Source organism: Benincasa hispida, chromosome 6 (genome assembly GCF_027475165.1).
Source record: "Benincasa hispida cultivar pf3 chromosome 6, pf3_genome.v1.1, whole genome shotgun sequence".
Lineage (NCBI taxonomy): Eukaryota > Viridiplantae > Streptophyta > Magnoliopsida > Cucurbitales > Cucurbitaceae > Benincasa > Benincasa hispida.
In genome coordinates this window covers 54,847,842-54,859,644 of record NC_143483.1, presented here as the reverse complement: position 1 = coordinate 54,859,644, position 11,803 = coordinate 54,847,842, and the positions used below count along the sequence as shown (strand labels likewise).

The 11,803-nt window shown below is 35.0% G+C and overlaps 1 protein-coding gene across 1 annotated transcript; it reads left to right on the top strand.

Annotated features, from left to right (window-relative positions):
* Positions 1-1,229: 1,229 nt before the first annotated feature.
* On the top strand, positions 1,230-2,100 carry LOC120079294 (uncharacterized). Its single transcript, XM_039033448.2, has one exon. It carries the CDS (start codon positions 1,435-1,437, stop codon positions 1,759-1,761), a length of 327 nt encoding a protein of 108 aa, XP_038889376.1. The 5' UTR covers positions 1,230-1,434; the 3' UTR covers positions 1,762-2,100.
* Positions 2,101-11,803: the final 9,703 nt, after the last annotated feature.

Below are 11,803 nucleotides of genomic sequence, written 5' to 3'. Positions count from 1 at the left end.
ACATAAACAAAAAACAAAATGATTACTAAATAGATCTAAATGTTTTGTCTTATTATATATAATATAATCCTAAGAAATTAGAGTATATAATAGATCATTTAAATATCAAATATCGTATCTAAATTCAAAGCTATAAATTTTTAAAAGCACCAATAAGCTTAAGAAGTCTCGAGCTCATGTAGATAAATCTTTAGAATTTAGAAAATGTGTAATAAATCTCAAAGATTTAAATTTTGTAATGCATAGAATTTTACTATACACGAGCTTGAAATTCAACTGCGTAATATTTACATTCAAAGACCTATAAAACAAGCAATGAAAATTTTATTGCTCACTAATATATACGTTTTAAAGTTTGAGAGCTATTGAGCACCTCTCTCTTGTTTTAGAACAAGAAAGAAGAGAGAGAAAAAAATCAAAAAAAATTTTAATAAAAAAATGGTGCGATTGTCTAGTTTGAACCCATATACTATTCATAGGTAGGGACTAAAATGTAATACTCTTTTAATTCCTTTGTTTTGGGTCTAATTTCAATTTAATCCTTAAATTTTAAAATATTATATTTTTAGTCTTTAGTTTTTTTATTTCAATTTAGTCTACAAATTTTAAAATGTTACCATCTTATCTTGAGTTTTGTTTCAATTTAATCCCTGAATTTCAAGATTTACGAGACAAAATAAAATTTAAAACTTCAAGATTGAATTTATGGCATCTTGAAAGATATAGACTAAATTGAAATTTAACTAAAAACAAAGACTTAGAAAAAAGTAACATTTTTGACATTTTGAGAAAAACCTATAGAAAATGTCATGTGTCTTATAAATACACATGCTTAATGTCCAAACACCACGTGTCTCATAAATACACATGCTTAATGTCCAAATACCACGTGTTTCATAAATACACATCATTAGTATTCAAGTCATTCCACATCCTACTTGTAAAAACTCTTATAAATTTATAACTTCATTGTTTTCTTTTATTTCTTTATTTTATTTAAGTTATATATATATATATATATATATATATATATATATATATATATATTTGTAAATTATATAATATATATAATATATAGTATTATATATACAAGAACTCATATGTCAATAAAATATAATATTATATATATATAGAATAAATAAATAATAAAAGAATATATATATATATATATATATATTTCAATTTGCTTTTTAATTTTGTTTCGTGGTTAACGAAATTTGAGTATTTTTCTCGCCTAACATAAACACACACAAAAAAACGTCCTCTGGCCTGTGGCGTCCGCTCCATAAACCCCGCCTTCCATTTCGCTTCCATTCCTCAAATCTCCATTTTTGGCGCCTATAAATTCCCCTTCCTTCTCCCATTCCCTCTCCCTCTCTCTCACGCTTTTCTCCAAACACCTTCCGCACGCGGTGGTCCGATTCCTCTTCTTCCATGGCCGCCGACGGCCTCCTCCGCCCCGTCTACGAGGCTTGCATCGCCGGCTGCGACTCCGAAATCCACCGTCGTCCATACCACCGCAACTGCGGCTGCGCTCTCCACAAATCCCGCCGTCAACCTCCTCACTGCTCCCATTCCAAGTCCAAATCCATCTCCTATCCCATTCGTCGATCCTGGAGCGAAGGCTGCTTGACGCTCGTCCTTGCCTCTGCTTCCTCTTCCCCTTCCTCCTCCCCTGTCGTCGGTAAGACTTCTCAACCTGGTGCCGCTTTGAGCGACGATGATGATGACGATACTCCTATTCTCTTTGCCAGGAATTGAATTCGATCCTTCCTCCTCCTCCTTCTTCTTTCTTGTTTTCGACGATTTTCCTGCCCTAGGTGTTGAATAATTGTGAACCAGATGAGATGATTTATTATTATATTTGTGATTTTTTTTAAGTTTCTGTGATCTGAAAAAAAAAATATTGGATCCGTTCTTGTTTTTGAATCATGTTACTTACATCTTGCCGTCAAATAGATTGGCGAGGTTTGGAAATTGATCTTCTCTGTGTTTGTGGAGAAGTAACTGTTGATGACTAAGATACTTTATCTTGCGTTTTTAGTGTATGTATATATAATATGTAATATATAATATGTATTTTTTTTGTCTTCTTCTGAATTTTTTCCAAATTTCTTGGTTGTAGCATCTGCTTTGGTTGATTGTTTCTTTGTTTCTTTACGGTAGAAATCGGTTATTTTTTCCATTGGAGATCCACCGTATGATCTTCACGAAGAACAGAAAGGAAAAAAATGCGGATAAAGATTCATAAAGAGAAATAGTAATATACTGTTACGGTTTTCTAATTTTAAATCCCGTTTCTATCATTTCACAATTTTTAATTTGATCCTCTAAAAAAATTTGGGATCAGATCTACTGATATTTTTAAATGTTGTTAGCATAGGAGGACTTTTTTTAATAATAATAATAACAATATTGAGGTTCTAAAATCAAATCTTAAATCTCTAGAGATAATGAAGTTCCGATAAAGGAAAAAAATTAATATTATGAAAATGTAACTATAAAATAATATCTCTTGCCATTAATTTAATTAATAAGGTTTATATGAAACAAAAAATATTTAAAATCATATTTGGTTAGTTAGTTCAAAGATTTCTAAACTATATGTAATTTTTTATTTTATAGATAGATGGATAAAATAAATATCAATGTGAACATGATTCAAAGACTTCATGCTCTAATATCATAAAGGTTAAATTATCATTTTGGTTCTATATCTTGATATTTGTTCTATTTTTGTTCATAGTCTAATTTTAACCCCACCATTAAATTGAAATTAAAAAAAAAAAAAAAAAAACAGCTTACTTGACATTAAATAATAATAAAAAAATGTTAAATATGAGAAAATTTCAAAATAAACACTTTTTTTACGTTTCAATTTCTCTCTTTCCCCTTCTATCCTCTTTCCTTCTCCCACTCTCTCACTTCTCTTTCTTTCTTCTTTGGCAGCGGAAAGTTGTATTGATGTCGTCGTCGGCCTAGATACTCTCTCTAGACAAGAAAGTTTCGATTATGTCATCGTCGGGTTGCCATATATATATATAGATTGAAGGGAGATCTTTCGTATTTTAACTAAGGTACTAAATAGAGAGAAATCATGCGAAAAATGAAAACAAACGAGTTATTATGAACCTAAGAGGGTGTCTAGCTCAGCAACATGAGTTGAGTTGAGTTAGTATAATATACTAACCCATTGTTTGATCCATCAACTTTAAATGTTGGTAGCTAACTCTCTTTTCTTCCTATGTTTTCAATGGTTCCACCCATCACCACGGTTGTTGGTAGCTAACTCTCCTTTCTTCCTACATTTTTGAAAAATTGAATTGCTCTCTCCCAATTTTTGGCCTCTTTTCACTCATTTAATTTCGAAAAAATCTCAAACCTTTTATTTTTTTTTCAAATTTTGAAAAGATAAATAAAATATTTTATCACAATATCTCCAAAGATTCTATTAAATTTATAAATCAATTAACTTTTCAAATTATCTTAATTTAGGCTTCAAAAACCAAAATTAAAGGGCAGATCCATCAATTTGATACAAATTAAATCCTTCCAAATATTTAAATCAATTTAAAATCACATGAAATTAATTATCTCTTTTAATATTTTTTTTAATTTGACCCTAAAATTCAAAATCAAAGGGAAGCAAAAATTCAATATTTTCAAGATAATTAATTTGAATATCTAATCAATTAAATTCAATTTAATCAATAAAAGTTTTTCAATTATTTCAATTCAATCCCAATTTTCCAAATGAAGGGAAATTTAAACTCAATAATTTTAGATAATTAACTTAAATTTTTTTGAAATTGGGGATGTTACACTAACAAACCCATTGAATTTCACATAAGCCTTTGTTGGGTGAAAATTTAACTTTCAAAACAAGAGAGAACCATACTTTTGGTTGGCGCGTGTGTGTGATTATTAATTTTTTCATAAAAATATGATTATTAAAAAAGGAAAAGGTCCAGTTTGAAATCACAATTCATTCTTCACTTCATTTCATTTTTCTCTCCTCTTCCATTTTAGTTTTTCGAGCAATGGGTTTAGAAAGAGTGTGTGTTCCGGTCGATAACGGAGCATTTTCGATCGGATTTCTTTTGGCTGTTTTATCCTGGGGACGACTGACAATTTTCAGACCTGCTTGCACACTTGGGTAGAGCCGCGAAATGTCTTAAAGAGAGAGAGCTCCAGACTCAACCTATAATGAGTTTCTATTTTGGGTAGAGCCGTGAAATGTCATAAAAATATGCTTGCACACTTGCTCTTTGCTTGTCCACCGTGACTTGACTGTTTACTGTTCTTCGTTTTGAGGGTCCTACCGTTTCCAGCAATTTTAAGACGTATCCGCCACATTATTAATGTCCCTCAGTAGCAACAATGACGTTATGATATCTGACCTCAACCGTCCTGGTTTGAAGGAGCGAACTTCAAGCGGTGGAAGCAAAAGATACTGTTCTTTCTCACCGTAAAAAAGGTTTCCGAAGTTTGTACCAGAGCTAAGTCGATCGTCCCTTTAGAAGAACCAACTGAACAACAGATAAAAGAAGCTATTGACTGGGAAGAGAAAGAATTTATTTGTAAGAATTTTATTTTAAATGGTTTGACTAATGATCATGACTACTACAATACAATGAAGACAGTGAAAGAGGTCCTGGGATGCCTTGCAAAAGAAGTATGATACCGAGAAGGCCGGGTCGAAGAAATATGCTGTTAGCCGTTATCTCAAGTTCCAGATGACGGATGACAAATCTGTGGAGGCCCAATCCTATGAACTTTAGAAAATAACCCACGAGATAATTACTGAAGATATGCCTCTAGACGAACAATTCCAAGTTACTGTTATTATTGATAAACTGCCCATTTTGGAAGGACTTTAGGAACACTTTGAGGCACAAGACCAAGTAGTTCTCCTTGGAGAGTCTTATAATCTGGCTAAGGATCGAGGAGAAAGCTCGGAAGCAGGACCAGAGGGAGGAGGTGAATGCAGTACCTGGGAAACCCGCCTCTGCCGTGGTAAAACCTAACAAAAAATCTAAGAGGACAAAGAGGAAAGGTCAGAACCGTGACTCCAACAACCAGAACCAACAGAAAAAATAGAAGCCCTCTTTCAGGAGAAACGGTATAGTTCCTCTACTTTAGTTGTAATAAACTAGGGCACATGGCTAGAAACTGTAGGAACAGACGTTGTCCTGCTAGTCAGGCGAACCTAACAGAAGAATCGTTAGTCGCCATGATCACAGAAGTAAATGTGATTGGTGGTTATGAAAGGTGATGGATAGACACTGGTGCTATGTGCTATGTCTGTCACGACCTTAGTCTATTTAAAACTTATACTGAAACTAAGGATAAGAATATTCTGTTGGGAGATCACCACTCCACGAAAGTTACTGGAACCAGCAAGGTGGAACTGAAGTTTACCTTTGGGAAGACCCTCACGTTGAAGGACGTCCTGCACACTCCAAAGATAAGAAAGAATTTGGTTTCGGGCTATCTCCTCAACAAAGTCGGGTTTACTCAAACTATAGGGGCATGCCTATATACCCTTACCAAAAATAATGCATTTGTAAGGAAAGGGTATGCAACTGAGGGAATGTTCAAATTAAATTTAGACCTTAATGAAATGAAATTTTCTGTGCATATGCTGTATTCTATGAATATTTGGCATGCTAGACTCTATCATGTGAATAAGAATTTAATTAGTAACATGATTAAACTAGAAATGATACCTAAGTTATCCACGAATGATTTTGATAAATGCGAGTATTGTAGTCAGGCTAAAATTACTAAAACTCCGCATAAATCTGTACTTAGGAATTCTAAACCTCTAGATTTGATTCATTCTGATGTTTTGGAATTTGATGACAAATTGACTAGGAATAGCAAAAGATACTTCATTACCTTTATTGATGACTGCTCTGATTTTACTTTTGTATACTTGCTGGAAAAAAAAAAGTGATGCTTTTGATGCTTTCAAACTTTTTGTTTCTGAAATAGAGAATCAGTTTAATAGAAAGGTTAAAAGACTTCATAGTGATAGGGGAACCGAGTATGACTCGGACAGTTTTAATGAGTTCTTTAACTCACATGGAATAATATACAAAAAGATCACATCTTATTCTCATAAAATGAACGGAAAAGCCAAAAGGTAAAATAGAACTTTAGCTGAGCTAGTAGTTGCTATTTTACTTAGTTCAGAAGCTGCGTCTTATTGGTGGGGTGAAATCATCCTTACCGTATGTTATGTCCTAAATAGAATCTCAAAATCTAAAAACAAAACTTCACCTTACGAAATTCTTAAGAATAAGAAACCAAACTTTTTCTACATTAGAACATGGGGTTGTCTAGTTTTTGTAAGGATTCCAGACCCAAAAAGGAGAAAGTTGGCCAGTAGAGCTTACGAGTGTGTCTTTATAGGTTATATCTTAAACATTAAAGCCTATAGGTTCTATGATCTAGTGAACCAAGTGATCATTGAGTCAAATGATGCCGACTTTTTTGAAGACAGATTTCCTTTTAAATCAAGGAATAGTGGGGGCTCTAGATCAAGTGATATAACCCTAGTTAGAAATCCTAACTGTCACTTAGAATTTATATCTTTAAGCATGTGGACAAATATGCGATACTACTTCTAGATATGCGTTAATTATGAATATTCTTGTAGTATGCCTTGAGTTGTCACAAGTTTCCTTACATTGGAACCAAGTGTAATTCCACCACAAGTTTCTCAGTGTGATCCGAGATCGAACACAAGGACTGTTTGAGGTTATTGTGGTATGTTCGTGGTATATGCGACCAGGTTTTTCAATATTTAAAGAGTGTTTTGTACAAGTATATAAAATTGCGGTAAAGTAAAGGAAAGCAGTAAAATGCGATAATAAAATAAGTACAGTAAACCTAAGCTAGATGATACAAGATACAGGCTTCATGATACAAGATGCTGGGGTCCAGGCTGGCTGTGAAGGTTATGCAAAGAACATAGAATGCGGTGGCAAGTCTTATGTACCAAATAAAGAGAGAGAAAGATAACTATATAAACAGCGTAAGTTTCTTAATTGCGTTGAAGTTATAAGTACGGTGCTGTTTTTCTCTTGGCGTACACCTTTCATTGATCGGTTGTGCTTCCACATGTCTGTGGTAAATCAGAGACGAACGTAATTAACGCAAGGTTGCTTCCATGTCTGGAAGTACTACTCGCTTTAGTTAACGCATTCGTCTAACCTTCTCTCGATAGATCAGAATGGCATCTTCACTTCTGCTCTCGCAGGTGAAAATGTTGTCTAACATACTTTAGCTAAACGCAGTTATCTCTTTAACACAAGTTAAGTACTTGTTTAATTCATATTAACTACCAGGGGATTAAGAAGACAGCATGGAGAAAGTGATTCACGGAGGAACGAAAGTAGACAGAAAATGGAATATGAAAGCAATCGAAACATTTAATATATCTATTAAGCGTTTGATACATGATGTGTGAATGAAGAGATAAAGAAAGTGAAATATAATGATGAAGAGATAGAACAGATACAAGCAAGCGCCAACGTCTTGGCACTGATTTGAGTGGAGATCTGCTTGCCGGATTGGATGGATCAGATGGATGGATGAGCTTCCCTCTCAGGCTTGCTCAACCGGTAGCAGGGTTCTCAGCACAGAGCTTCTCGACGGGTATTCGGCAGAATAAAACTGAGACTCATCTCTCGGCCTTGTCTCTTCTTCTTCCCGGATTTCTTCAGTTAAGCACCCAGCTCAACCTTTTCTCTCAAAACTTTAGCAGCAATTAGCCCCGTATCCAGTAGCATAAGTTTTCTCTGAAATCTATTGGGTATTTATAGGTGAGGATCTTTGACTCCGACCTTGTGGTCCCCACTTGTTGTTATGAAAATTTCGAAGATGAAGGGATATTATCCCTTCTGTTATGCAATCAGACCGTCAATTCTGCATAACCGTTAGTTGTACACGTGTCTTAATCCTCCGCTTTTGCGTTGCTCAGCTACATCTTTTGAATGAGTGTTCGCATGCGATGTTTGTTTTTATTACCGCATGCGCTTGAAAGTCAACTCTGGATCGACTATCGCATTGCGCCGTCATTGCGTTAATCGTCTCTTCATTGTTGATTGACGGGCGCAATGTGACAGAGATGCGTTGATTAATTTCTCTTGAGCCTTGAGCGCAAGCGGTGACTCGGTTTCCTGCAAAATAGAGTAAAATTCTCCTTTCCTTCCATCTTAAAGATGTTAGTGGGTGTAATTGCGATAATTCATAATTATTATATTTCGAAGCTAATTTTCATACAATTGATGCATATTTATTCTCTTTTGGTCGCAATATCTAGATAAGACAGTCTAAATAACTTGTATTTCTACAAGTTATCACTAACCCTAGAGAGGAAACTGACCCAAAACCTAGAAGAAGCAAAAGAGCTAGAACTGCCAAAGATTTCGGAAATGACTTCCTGACCTACAATGTAGAAGAAGACCCTAAAGATCTGAGAACTGCCTTGTCCTCAGTAGATGCCAACTTATGGCAAGAAGCCATAAATGATGAGATGGACTCACTTGAGTCAAATAGGACTTGGCACTTAGTAGATCTATCCCTAGGCTATAAGGCAATAGGGTGCAAATGGATCTTAATGAGGAAACTTAGACCTGATGGGACTGTCGACAAATTTAAAGCCATGTTAGTAGCAAAGAGCTTTAGAGAAAGAGAAAACATAGATTTATTTTACACTTCTCCCCTGTCACTAAAATTACCTCTATCCATGTCCTGTTCTCTCTTGCTGCCCTTTATAACCTTGTAGTACATCATATGGATGTAAAAACCACTTTCCTAAATGGTGAACTTGAATAAGATATTTACATGAGAACCTGAGGGTTTTGTTATCCATAGTCAAGAAAGTAAGGTTTGTAAATTAGACAAATCTCTCTATGAACTAAAACAAGCTCCTAAGCAATGACATAAAAAATTTGATAACCTTATCCTATCTAAAGGCTTCAAGGTCAATGAAAGTGACAAATGCATCTACTAAACAAGCTCCTAAGCAATGTATCTTGTATCTATATATAGATGATTTATTGATCTTTAGGTCAAAATTGCACGTCATAAATGATGTAAAATCAATATTGAGTGCAAACTTCGACATGAAAGACTTAGGAGAAGATAGTGTAATCTTAGGCATAAAAGTAAATAGGTCTGAAAAGGGAATTCCTTGGATCAATCTCCCTATATAGAAAATATTTTAAAGAAATATAATTACTTTGAGTGTAAACCAGCCTGTACTTTTTATGACCCTAGTGTCAAGTTATTCAAGAACACTGGTGACAATGTTAATCAATCTGAGTATGCGAGCATCATAGGTAGTCTTAGATACGTTGTTGACTGCATTAGGCCTGATATAACTTATGCTGTAGGATTACTTTGTAGGTTTACAAGCAGACCTAGTAAAGAGCATTGGAATGCTATAGAAAGGATAATGAGATACTTGAAGAAAACCCAAAACCTAGGATTACATTATCAAAAGTTTCTCACTGTCCTAGAAAGGTTCAACGATGCTGATTGAAACTCTCTTTCGGAGTTGTCTCTTGGAAGTCCAAGAAACAGACTATTTTAGCCCAATCTATGAGAGAGTCATAAATGATAGCACTAGTAACAGCTAGTGAAGACGCAGGCTGGCTTAGAAGTCTTCTATCAGAGATTCCTTTATGGTAAAAGTCGGTACCAACCATATTGATCCATTGCGATAGTATTGCAGCAATCGCAAAAGTTTAGAACTGTTACTACAATAGAAAGAGACGTCAAATACATCGTAATCACAGTACCATTAGAGAGTTTCTCACTACTGGTGCAGTTAGAGTGGATCACATACGAACTGATGAAAATTTGGCAGATCCTTTGATGAAAGGACTGGCCAGAGAAAAGGTTTTCAGAACCCCAGAAAGAATGGAACTCATGCCTATAGAAAGATGAATCACAGTGAGGCAAACCCAACCTATTGATTGGAGATCCCAAGAAACAGGTTCAACGGGTAATAACTGATCACAAGTGATATATAGTGAATCATGCTAAACCAAACTAGAGTTCCATTCCTATGTCTTAAAGTTTGAGCATGATATCCTAAAGTGTAAGAATGGTTGAACTCAGTTCTTAATGAGATCTATACTTGATGAAAAGTGGGATACCTAGCTATAGGAGTACGCTTGATAGACTCAACTGTGTGAATGTGGAAGTGAGGGCCGCTTCCTATGGAGTTTTTAGGCAAACTCTCTAGAGCATTCACTAAACCGGGATACACGTGCTAGGCCTTAAAGCACGGGCTTTCGTATTACACCCTAATAACATTCTGTGTGAGATGCTGTTCGAGAAATAGTTCAAAACCAAGGTTACTCTAGTATATTTTGAATCATCTACACTATGTAAAGGTTCAAGTCGTAAGACACCTTTGCTTATGCACAGTGTTGTATAGACTGAAACTGCTCGATGAAAAACTTTTCTCTCCTTTTTTTGTTTAAATTTCCAAGTGAGGGATTGTTGGATGAAAATTTAATTTTTAAAACAAGAAGGAACCCAACCTTTTGGTTAGAGAATCCCACATTGGAAAATTTGGTATTGGAAGCTTCTCTTATGTACTCCAATCTTGAGTTTTGGGTTTGGGCCCCAAGGGGTACCCATGTTTTGGAGGGAATGGGTTTAGAAAGGGTGTGTGTTCTGGTTGGTAACGCAAGTTTTGCTCTTTGCTTGACCATCGTGACTTGACTGTTTATTGTTCGTCGTTCTGAAGGTTCTACCGTTTGGAAACGGATCCATCTCAAATTCCATTTTTTCCCCTCTGCTTGTTGCTGTCTGAGAAGAAAATAAAGGAAAAAAAAAAAAGAAGAGAGAAAGCAGGGGAAAGTGAGAAATGAAGATGCACCAGAAAGAGAATATGGGAGGGGAAAGAGGAATTGTAATAATTGATTTTTTTATAACCCAAATGTGTGTTTTTTGAAATTTTCTATCCTATTTTATATATTTTTAACTATTTTTATTTGTCAAGTCAACTTATATTTTATTTAAATTTAATGGTAGGTACCATTTTTAAGCTTTATTTAAGGACCAAAATTTGATATTGAAAGTATATTGATCAAAATGAAAGGGGTTGTTTGGGGGCCCAACATAAACATATCCCTACATCTTATATCATCTCAGTGTTTTGAGGTCCATTATCCTATCTCACCGATTTTAATTATTTGTGGGTCCATTTTCGGAACATGTTTTGTATCTCACCGTCATTTTCATTCCGTATATCGTATATCATCTCAATGCTTGAACATGCTCGATCATACTCGATCAGAACTCCCCAGACATCAGAACTCTTCAGACATCAGAACTCCCCACATCCTATATCATCTTAGAGCCCCAAACAACCTCGAACAAACATCAAAGTACATGATCAAAATGGTATTTTAACCTATCATAAATCATCCTACCATTCATCTCAAAGTTTTTCTTTAAGAAGCAACAATTGGGAGAACAAAACATCCATCCCAAAGCTTAAGTTGATAGGTTATGATAGATTTAATATTATACATCTCCCCTCCCACTTTCCTTCCTCCATTTTCCCTCTTGCATTTTCCCTCTTGGCATCATCTTGTCCCTTGTTCTTGCCTGCCAACCTCACTGCACGTGGAACGTCCTCCTTGCTTTTCTTTTCTTTCTTTTTTTTTTTAAATAACAACGAATATATGTTGAAATTGTCGTCATTGATGATAAGGAGAGATTATGTCGGCTTCTCCATAAGAGGGTTGAAGGAAAAGAGAAGTTTTTTTTT